At 43.7% G+C, this 12,217-nt stretch overlaps 1 protein-coding gene across 1 annotated transcript in view; it reads right to left on the reverse strand.

The window, feature by feature from the left end:
- celf4 (CUGBP, Elav-like family member 4) overlaps positions 1–12,217 on the reverse strand; it is a 72,977-nt gene that overhangs the window by 45,255 nt on the left and 15,505 nt on the right. The window contains 1 exon segment of the mRNA XM_084031016.1: positions 7,250–7,332. Within this exon segment, the coding sequence (XP_083887142.1) occupies positions 7,250–7,332 (83 nt within the window).

Genomic DNA, 12,217 nt, shown 5'->3' on the forward strand with positions numbered 1-12,217 from the left:
AGGAGAGGACAAAATGACTCTGGTCAGCTTGGCACTCTAAAAGCTGTAAGAGTCCTGTAAAGCCTGAGGAAAAAATGAGTCCACTGCATGAGAAATGTTCTCCAGTGTTTCTGCCCTTTCGCACACTGACAACTGAGAGAGAGACATGGAAGTAAAGCAAGCTACACTAATAAATGACAGAGAGGGAAAAGGTTTACAGTATGGACCATACTATTCTCAAATTAACAATACAACACCACTCTAATAGATACATTAGAACGTAAACGTGACGGTTTTGTTGCATTTTATTGTTTCCCCGTTGCTCAACATTTAATGTGAACACTAAATATATCAGACACCACCGCACCTGCTGTTGTGGAAAGACGTGCGGTACTGTCCATGTGTGAGGGGAGATATACAGCAGTGTGAAATACAATACAACCATTCGGACGTTTCAAAGCAGCTGGAGTCAAGCGGGCTGGCAAATGATCACAAAAATCACAACAAGCTTAAGGAGATACTTAAATCTATGTCATAGACGTTACGGCGGGGCCTGAAGCTCACTGGTTAGGATGCTATTAAAGCCTGAGGAATAACTCCAGCTGCAGCCGGCCATGCCTTTGTCCTCTCCCCAGTGACAGCCACAACCACTGCCAGATTTATATCAATAGAGAAGTGCAGGGCGTTTTGGAGGTTCATGAAAAAAAATAAACCCAACCATGTCACGCAACAATTGGATGGATGATTGCTCAGCACTTGACCAATAATGAAGACATCAGAGGGAAGTTTGTGTCAAACTTTTTTCTTCTTTTTATTTATTTTTTTTACCTTACAGTGGGAATGACTTTCTTTTTGCCACTTTCCATTCTGGTGAGTACATGGAGGAGTCCTAAAGTGCTAGTAGTGACATTAACACTTGTAAATGCTCAGCGGAGCGGGCTGCTGAGGATGAAGACTCACTGGTGCGCTGTAAGTCTGTGCTTTTTTTTTTTGGTGGTTGGGATCAATACAAACTCAAGGAAAAGGACAAGTTGATTTCAGACTGTGACAATAGCTTGAGCCAGCAATAGACTGAGACGCTGAAAGGAGCAATGGCACCTCTGAAATTTCTGAAATGGGGACATGCTTTTAGAGCGAATACAAAAAAACATTTGGATCACCCAATAATGGCACTTACCAGAGGTGTTTTGAATTGCCCAGACAGCTCAATGCGTTCCCTCAGAGAGCATATCGCACTTTCCTAGGACTGCTGGTTGAGGACTATCTTTTCTGTCAGCAGCAATTTGTAGTAAACTTACTTAAAAGGGGAGAATATGTTATTTTAAATGATAATACACTGTAATACATCGATAATTGACACACATGTCCCGATGGAAAGTGATAATGGGGCGTTTTGCTACATTCTCGTATTTTAATCACTGGGAAGTCTTGGCAAAAACACCAAACTGTTCAACTGAGTTAACAGTAAGATCAAAAAGTGGGTTCCCGCTGTGACATTGCGTGCACTCCAGTTTGGCTCTAGTGTATAAAGGTGTGTCATTTCACATATGGATCATCGGTCCATTGGCCCCGACGGGTAGCGTGCACGCCTTCTGAAATTAGCTGGATTATTGGACTAAAGTGAAGCGCTGCCTCGGGACAGATGATTTTTTCTCATTTGTACAATCTGCTCAAACTCCACTTGGCAATGGGAGGTTGTAACATCAGGCCTGGAGCCCAACGATAATGGGAGCATTCCCGAATTTATATGACAAAAGATGGCGTGTAGGCTTGTAATGATCTTTGTCACATTATGGCACCTTCCATGCTCCACTCCTTTAAGGTCTTTAACCACAACGACACGATGTAGCCAAAAGTATGTGGACACTACACCCATTTGTGATGGCTGATCTCATTTCTGTTATATAAATAGGGCCTTTAACAAAAAAATGTATTATATGTGCTGCTGGTTTTCAGATGTTGTTTGACCGTGGTTGGATGACACTGACGGCGTCAGCCCACATGTGCAGGACGCAAATCAATCAATTAGTCAATTAAACCAAATTGACGTGGGCATTAATCTGCCGATATGACAGCCTCTGTTCCTTCTAGGAAGACTTTCCACAAGATTTTTGGAAACTGGCTCCCATTCAGCAATAGCATTAGTCGAATTGATCACTGATGTTGGGCGATAACGTCTGGCTCAAAGTCAACGTTCTTATTCATCCCAAAGGTGCTTGATGTGGTTAAGGTCGGGGCTCTGTTTGTGCAAGTCAAGTTTTTCCACATTTTAACATCGTCATGTTAAAACTAGGAACAATGCCTTTTCCATAGATGGAAACACAGTCTCAAAATCCTTGTATACTGCAGCATTGATTGAAACAAAGGGGCCGAGGCCAAACCACAACCCAGATCTAAAGTACCAAAAGCTAGTACATACAGTATGTGGTCCTGTATCCAATAAAATATACTATACGCGTGATTAATGATGAATTTGATGACTGATCAACAAACAGTCAAATCTGTGCTTAACTCAGAGGTTATTACAAAACTACTTTCAGGAAGTCTTTCTGCTTGTCTGTCTGTTGGGGGAGAGTCATTTGAATTTTTATTGCAGGCTTATGACCTGCCAGATTCAGGCTGCACACTGCCTCACTTAAAAGCTTTGCTGCGGTTTGGACACTGGATACTGTTTATTCTTTTGTTAACACTGACTATTGCCAGTGCCTGCTGCTCTTTCTTTGTATTGTTGGCAGACTGAAATACGTTGCTCATTAGGTCTATGAGTTTACAAAAATCTGTTTTCTTTTTTTGGGAAGCAAAATATCTCTCTATTGATGCTCCGCATCACTCTGTGGGCTAACTCGCCCGTGCATCGTTCCAGCATTCTGTCAATGACTGTGGATCCATTAATTGGAGCCGTTATGTGGCAAGCGGTTTTCTTTTGGGTAAGGGTGATTAGGATAGTTGATGAGGTGATGGCGTTGGGAGAGGGGGGGGTTTAGCTGCAGGGCCTGCGGCATTATTCATACGGACGTGCAGCTATTCCTCCTGCACACTGCATCACTAATCTAGTGAAATACTGTACTTGTGCGTGCTTAGGGGAAACAAAATATAACTGAGCTCCCCCCACAACAGACTCCCACTCCTTCCCCCACTTCACCTGTGGAGCCTGGCAGTTATTGACCAATGAGGGCGACTTATTGAGAAAAAGCTGCCATGAAACTGGGCCGCAGCAGCCAATCAATGCCATAGATTTCTTGCTCTTGCATTATCTCAACTGAGGGAGGGGGGCTAAAAAAGAAACAGACACAAATCAGTTGGCATGGAGGCACCTCTGCTATACCTCTCCTCCCACTCCCTTCATCCACCCACTCTTTCATCAACCCCTTCCCCTTCCCTCCCTCCTGCTATTCATTTGCTTTTCCGTCTTTTCTGTTGTTTGTTTGCCCCTGGGCTGAGAACCCTGTGTGTATATGTGCTCCATTACCAGTGTGTGTGTGTGAAAGCGCTCTGAAATGACGCATTGATTCACAGTGTTCTATATTTTCTCATCTGGCTCACTATTACAGTACGAGTCAATCGACGCCGTATTTCTCTCTCACTCCCTCTTTTACTTTCTCCCTATTCCCCTTCCTCTCTCTCTCTTTCTATGAGTATCATGTTGTTGAATGGAAGTGTTGTATTGCCGAGACGAGTCTGGATCAGTGGTGCGTTCTGTACCTGAGCATGCTTGTGTGTGTTCGTGTGCATTGTTCTAAGTTGCAACATGGTGCGAAGCATGCAAGAGTTCATGCTCTTTGTGTGCACCGTGCGGGGGCATATGGTAGTGCTGAGGCACTACTGTAAATCTGTGTTGGAGTGAATGCCAGAACTGTTTTCTTATTTCATTTTTTGTGTGTGTGTGTGTGTGTGTGTTGAGTATTTATATGTGTGAGGGAGGATTTGCTGGTGGGTATCTGTACACACACTGCACTAGCTCGAGCTCTGCAACTCCACCCTGTGACCCACACATACGCACACACCCGCACACACGTGCAACACACAGAAACACATCCTCCCACTCGCGAGGGCTTTTGCCAGAATCAATAGAGGCTTTTTAATGCCTCTTGCTGTAGTACGAGTCTGAAACTGGAGCGCAGGATCACAAATATGGCAGCCGGGGCCCGGTGTTTGGGACGCGCCTCATTTCAGCCTCACGTCACTATTTCCATTTAATCTGCTCAATAGCTTTGTACTTAAACTTAGGAAACAAAACTTTTTCACTGGTGATATCCCACATTGTATTGACTGTGTTTGTGTGTATTTCCAGGAACGGAAAGGTTATAAAAGGTGCAGAAATCCACCAGTGATGGTGATTTTATGTCTTTTTGGTGACTTAACTCTAAAGTTAATGACAGTACATTGTTCATGCTGGGGATAAATAACAAGTATTATAGGACACTATTCAAAACGGTTAAATGATGATCAACAGCACACAATATATTATTTTTTGGGGGTTTTGTTTTCACTAATGTCAATGTAGGCCCGAAATACACTGTCGCCCATAACGTTAAAATATATTTAACACAATCCTCTGTTTATTCCTATTTAAATCCATCAGTAATCACTTTTGACCAATGATTACATTATGTGTCCCAATTACCAGGGTGAAATTAAATAATTCATTACAATTGTTTGTCGCTATAATAGATAAGACATTTACAAATGATTCCAACTTCATGGGCGACCCTATATATAAAAATATAATAAAATAAATCAGACTGGCAGAGAGGACTTTGAATGGGATCAGGAGCAAAACAATATAGTATTTGTAAATTCGTATTTCTCTCGCATTTTAACAACAGCCACTCCAAATAGAGGCTCTGGCTTGTTGCCCCCTTGGGCCACTGAGCATGTGCTCGGGAGGTCTGTTCTGTGATCCATCCACGGTTCCAGGTTGTGGTCTTTCCTATCATTCACATTCGCCCACTGAAATGTTTCGAACGTCCTCAAACAATGCAGAAGTTTCCGTGTCATTCGAGTCGAATTAAATCCAAAACGTATTCCCCATCAGCATAATCCTGTGTACCTGGAGTTAGCACTATAATGGAATGAGCGATGTGAAAAAAAATGGTCATCTATCACGAATAGTTCAATGTCACTTTAACATCAGTGTTTTGCTTGTTGCTTGTTTACCCAAAATCTCTCCTGACACCTGCACCTGCTCAGTTACACACACACACACACACACACACACACACACACACACACACACACACATGCACAAGCGCCCTTAGTACTTTGTCTGAGCTACACCAACAGCCTACAGCCATGCTTACAGGGCATTTCCTCTCGGAAGCCAAATCCCCTCTTCTCTCAGCTCACCTGGCAGCAAAAGAAACAAGACGGCAGAAAACTTAAATGTAAGGGTTCGGGAGCAACTTTGACGATAAAAAGCGCATCAGGATGCGAAGTGAAGGGGAAAGAGGCTTTAAGGGGGAAAAGGGGGATTTCATTTGCAGGGTTTTTGGTTGTGTTGGCCTGTGAGTGGGGGATTGATAGAGGATTGAAGGAGGAAAGAGGGTGTTGTCGTGTGCCATAAAATGTCCCACTGCCTTTTTCCCGGGGCCAAGTCCTCGCACGGTTTCTAATGAACTCATTTATTCTGTTTTGCTGGCTTTACCTCCACCGGCAACAAAAGACATGTCTGCCTCTCTGAATGCTCTGCTTCAGGGTTTGCTGAGCATCTAGGGCTGTCCTATGGCATTACCTTTGTTTACTCAACGCTCACCATCGATCACATGCAAACCTGAGACTGTCCTCCATTGGCATTGCCAATTAGCATTTCCTTTTTAAGCAGGGTTGATTGCAAGTGACTGAATAAATGTTGTTGATGCATTACAATGTAGAGCGTGAAGCCGAATGCAGTCTCTTTGCCTTGAAGATGTTAAGACAGAATCCTTAAAACAAAAAAAAAAGATTGTTATTGTGCCCGTATCTTCTGGTCCGTGTCAAACAATAGCAACAAAGGCAAAAAACATCAATCGGCAGCACATTTTGTGTGAACACAAAATCGCATTCTGGTTTTGGCCAAATATTTAATCTCTCCTCCTCTCTCTCTGTGTGTGTCTATGTCTCTCCCTCCCTCTTTTCTTTCTGAATAATATGCCACTGGGAAGTGGAAGGAAAAAAAAAAAAAAAAAAAAAACTGAGAGCACCAATCCCCACTCCTCCGCTCTTCTCGGCTGCACGTCTGTGATGTCATAATCACTCACATCAAAGGCTGCGCGCTCAACACGGCGACTGTCAGCTTCCCTGGAGGCGTCATTAAAAACGAACAGAGCAAACCGAGCCAGGCCTGACAGAGACGCATCAAAACGTCCTGACGCGCACATACGCACACATGCGCAGGCGGGGCCCCGTGCACGTGGAGGCACGCGCGCTCAGGTGCATGCACACTCAAGCGCATACTAACTGAAATGCATTACAGAAGCGCTCACACACACACACACACACACGCCAATATGTAACCATCACATGTGTACACCAAAGAAAATGCTCACAATGCATTTCATCCCTCATACACACATATAGACACACACACGCTCACAACGGAATATCTACCTCTTCTTTACGACAATGTCAAAAATACCTCATTCCAGCATGCATGAATAGGAGCCAAGCATTAAAACGAGACATGCATTGCTTCCAGGACACGTGAGCGCGAACATTGACAGCATGTGAACATCTGTTGTGAAGATGTGCTGTCGTGATGTACGTTCACGGTGCACACTCATGTTTGCAGAGCGTGCACATAAATGTACAAAATAGCTTACATCCACCCGCTCACACACTTTTCATCCCCCCACCCTCTATCGCTCTCACACTTCACACACACATGGATGCAGACACACAGACACGCACACACTCACTCGTTTACACAAACAGGAGGAAGGACTATAAATAGTATGCCTATGATGCGATGCTGTGTGTGGTTTCTCCCCATGGGTTTGTGTGTGACTGTCAAAGTGAAGGGAGAGAGGGAGGCAGTGAAAGGGGGGGGCAGAGGAAGAGGACGGATATTTAAGAGAAAGAAGAGCTGTGCTCATGTCTGGTGTACAGCCAGTGATAAACACATCATGACAAGCATGGCGAAGACGGGCAGTCCCCTTTGATTTGAAATGAATATATGGCATTATATGTTAAAGATGAGCATCAGTGTTTTGCGCGCGGCGGACTGAATCCAAGATGTGTGTTTGTGTAAGATTTCGCTTCTGGGTCGACATGGCAATTCTCGTGTACGACTTACCCCTGGCAGGGTCTTCTGCTCGTGCAATGCATTCTGGGCTTTCAGGGCCGACTCTCTGGCACAGTAGGTGAGGAAGGCACAGCCTGAAATACAGGGAGAGAGAAAGAGAGAGATTATCATGGTGTGTGAACCGGGGACAGAGAAGGAGAGAGTGACATGGGAGGGGGCCGCACCAATCACCAGCGGATAGCCAAAAAACAATGCACAAACACACACACACACACACACACACACACACACACACACACACACACACGGAGTCAGCCTGCAGCCATAGCTCTGAAACTCTGTCTACATGGCAGCTCCGGGAATTCGCTCATGTTTGTGTGAGTGTGTGCGTTTGTGCACAGTGAACAGTGTTTCGGCGACTGAACAAATGGAACATTCCCTCCGTACACAAATGCAATCCATATGCATGCAAAAAAAAAAAAAAAAAGGGCATGAAAGTGGGACCAAAAAATTGTGGCAATGGAGATGTGACGATCGGTGCTTTCTTTTGCACAAGAGGCCATTCTGCAAAAAAACACATCATATCTGCCTGAGCTTTCTGCCTGGCAGTCTGAAATAGCAGTTATCCATTCGTCCATCGCACTCTTCGCTGCTGTGACAGGGATAGACATCTCCCTGACAGCTCCTCTCTCTCTCTCTTTCTCTCTCTCACTCTCTCACCCCCCGCCTTCCCTTCCCTCTCCTCCCTTCCCACCCTTCATTTCTCCGTCTCTCTCTCTGCTCCATATGTTCCGAGACTACCCACAATCCTCGGTTTTGTTAGCACCTGGGCTGACATGTGGGGGTGGAAGGAAGATGGAGACACGGGAGGTAAGGAAAAAGAAGGCGCCGTGGGGAACGTGAAAGCCGTTCCTTCGCTCCCCCCCCTTCCCCAACCCCCACCCCCCCCGTTGACAGCGAGGCGCATGCCACTGTCAGAGAGCTGACAAACTGTCAATCTGCAGAAAAAAGGCTAATGATTCATGTGTTTGACAGTTTAATAAAACACTTACAAAGACAATTGCACAATAGGCTGCGGTGACAGGATTCAATTTGAGGCAAATATTTTTCATATATTTGACTGTGTTTGCTCTGGTTCTGGAAAATTTTAACTAAATTAATTTTTTTTTTTTAAATCAAGTTCAATTAAATTCAATGAAAGAAAAAACATCCATGAGGGACAATTTGTTTCTGGGTTTGGACGGTACCGATATTAGCGGACTATCGGAGCATTTGAAGGGTTCCTTTAGTGAACAATGAGGTCGACGTAAACATTACAGCTGCAGGAAAAAACCATTACGAGCACAAAGACACAAAAGTACTAAAGTTTGTTCTGGGAACATCAAGTTCTGGGTATAGAGAGTGATTTCAGACTCCAACCCCCATAAAACACGAACACGGCGTAGTTTAAAGAAAGCCCCTCCTCTTATAGCTCTTCACAGTTATGCTTTGCTTTGTTCTCTTTGCATACTGGGGGCTATTTATTGTTGAGGGCAGCACCACGTACTGTATGTAGAAGCAGCATGCTTCCCGTCCTCTCGGCTCCGTGTCTTTAACCCTGGGTCGTCCTGATGGCGGGACACTGGGGAGCTCCGCCTGTTGGTGTTTTTAATTAACAGGCCTCTCTCTCATTAGGCGAAGTGGGAGCTGGCCGCTGACAGCTTGGCTACCTCCTTATCCTCTCCGGGCCTGTCGTGTTAACGCTACATGCGGGCGCCGTCCCAAAGGAAACGCACGCAAGTCTCTGATTCACACGCCTGACACTCACTTGCATGTTTAGAGAGCAGTCCAGTGCATTTTTATAAAACGGAAGAATACGTAACATACCATGGTGTTAAATTACTCCAAAAATAACACTTCATCTGATACCGCCATCATTTTTTATATATTACGGTTTATTAATACATGAGTGTGTAAGCAGCATTGTGGGTAGTTGATTATGACATTATTTTAACTACTTTATTTCCTGTTGACAGATCAGTCAGCCTGTATTTTCTTCCAAACACAGGTATGATAGTTATATGTTTACTAAATCATAATTCTTATTTTAAATTCCCAATCTTTCCACGACAGCTGCAGAACTAAACTCTTGGGTATCCCTGCTTGGAGACCGATCTATTTATGTATAGCAACGCATCAGACTCCATATGATCATCATATTGTTGTAGAATAAAAATCTGCAAATTGCAGATATATGATGTCCCACACTGAAACGGAAATATGTATCCGAGGTACAAACCAACCTCAAAATTGTGCTTAAGTGCTTTACTTCTATTTATCTATTCACTCATGACTGTATACACACACACACACACACACACACACACACACACACACACACACACACACACACACACACACACACACACACATGAAAAGTGACAGTCTACAAACGTTCAATTTATCATCATTGTCACAAGTCAGATGCTGGCAGCGGCTGTAGTATCTGACTAAGACCCATATTGGCCCAGGAGAGAGAGATAAGCTGTTTGTTTCTGCTGTCAATGCTGCCAATTTGGTTTCCCATCACTTCAAATTCAAATCAACAGCAGCGCAGAGGGGATCTAAGAGAATGTGTGTGCGTGTGAGACGAGACGAGAGGAGAGAGATGGGGGAGAGAGAGAGAGAGAGAGGAAGAAGGGCAAGGGAGCAGAGAGGAAGAGGGGGAGGAGAGCAGCAGAGAGGAAGAGCAGAACGGCGATGGCGAGAGAGAGGGAGAGAGCGAGAGAGAGGGGGGGGGGGGGGGAGAGTAGATAAGATCACCTAGCTTCTGTGAACACCATCCCCCTGTGTCCTACACTCGCTTCTTATCTCAACTGCAGCAGACACCCTAAAGGGACACACACCCACTGAGTGGGAGAGGAACGGGAAGAGAGTGAGAGACGGAGAGAGAAAGGAATATGGAGAAGAAAAGGGGAGAAGATGAAAGGAAGCAGCGAGGGAATGGTGGAGACTGAATACTTACTGGTGGGGGAAAAAAGTAAGAAGAAGAAAAAAAAAACTGGAGCTTCAGCGGTGAAATCCGCCAACTGTCACCGCGCCTCGCTTTTAAACGACAGCTGTGTTGGACCACAAAGAGCTTTGACCTTGTTAACTACGGGAAACATGCTCTTGATGAGCTGTCGTTGCTGGATGTAGTTTCCCAACAAGTTGACTGTTGGGAAAATGCGTGTATATTTAGTTATATCTGCAGAGATGATGTTTGGTTTTTAAGTCATCTTCTCCGGATTTATATTTATATATATTTGAATTCAACATTGCTTCATTTAACAGACTTTTTATAGGTAAAGATTGTAATTGTTTTTTAACTACGCAACTAACTGAACTTTCAGATATTCTAGCCTTGGTTGTGAACAGCGTTTGAAATAAAATATAATATGAATGAAGATGTTTTCTTTATTTAATCACTGAATAAAACTACTAAAAATCTCTTTCACATATAATTATGTAAATATTGTTGATATAAAACTATTGTTTATAGCTTTAACTTTTGGTGGCAACATCCCGGCAGATTTATTCAATGACAATGTAAAGACACTTAGTCCCACTGTGTGTATTTTACATGTAATTACAGAATGTTAGGTTAATGAACCCAAATACCCCAATACAATACAATACAATAGATAGACCAAGACCTATCTGACATGGCCCTCCAATCTTGAACTACTCCTTTGATAGTATCAAAAGTAAAACACTTTCCTGAATTAGCACTTTTCAGTGTTACTGGACACATGAATTATTTCATACCAGCATGCATTGCCCGTCGCCACCCAAGACTAGAGAGCTTGGGGGACAATGTCATTGTACAGAATTCTCTAATTATCTCGTGCCTATTAATTCAGGGATTGTAAAGGGCTGACATAAAAAGTTCCCTCCTCTCAGTCTATCCTTTTATTCCCAGCCACAGACGGGGAGAAACTCCCAGTGATCATTTGAATATTTCAGAACATCTTGGTGAGAGCCTAAAAAGAGTCAATAGCATTAAAAAGCTTTATCAATGCCACGCTGCATAGCTCTGGAACTCTGCCTCAAAAAAAAAAAAAAAACTTTGGCATGAAACTTTGTTTAAGGCTGCCCAATTTCAGTCAGTCAATAGAAATCTCCACATCTCCCCTACCTCAGTTCTGTTAGCACTTATCTCCGCCTGAAAGGGTTGACCAAGGACAGCATTTGCTCAATAAACAGAGGAATGTTTTTCCTCCCCCGTTTTAAAAGATTGACCTTAAGACAAGAACGTTCTGACTAGATTTTCGTGAATGCTAAGGCTTAGATAACCCTCTTCAATTCACTCTTGAAATAGGTCAGAGTAAAGATGAAAATTCTTGACTCATTGTGTTCAAAGAATATAAAGCCTTGGTGTTTTGGTCACATGATGAACACGAGTACCACTGAGTGCAATAAGAGGAATATTAATACGTGATTCAAGAATGATGCAGTTGCCCTTGTGCTGCTGTTAGTGGGACACTCAATGTGGGCCATGCGATTGTCACTACTCTGCTTCAAAACGCCATAAATTACATGAGAGAAGCAAATTCCACTCAAATGTACAGAGCTAATTCAGATTTCCCCCCCCACTTGTTGAACAAGTTCCTTATAGTGCTGTACTTGTGCATATATATTGAAATGTTTCGGATTAATTAAAATTGCAGACTGGTCTAGCGTCAGTATCTCCCACTAAATCTGGCATCAAAGTGAAAAACCCAGACGAGTCCTCGCACTTTAGGTTCTGTAAGGAATAGTAATTCAATAAAGTGAGCGGCAGTCGCTCGTCTCCCCTTCACCTTTGCTGACCTTTCACGTCATTACTCACAATGGGAGAAAGAGACAGAGGATAGCGGCTATTTTAGGGGACATGTCCAAGGTCTCCGGGCAGCAACACTCCAACTTTCTCCCTGGATCATCTTAAAATCTTTAATTGGCAGCTGTAAACCCTGATTAAATAAAAAAGCACTTGGAAGCCCACAATATGAGCCCGGAGAA

Source organism: Eutrigla gurnardus, assembly GCF_963514095.1.
Source record: "Eutrigla gurnardus genome assembly, chromosome: 2".
In the NCBI taxonomy this organism is placed as follows: domain Eukaryota; kingdom Metazoa; phylum Chordata; class Actinopteri; order Perciformes; family Triglidae; genus Eutrigla; species Eutrigla gurnardus.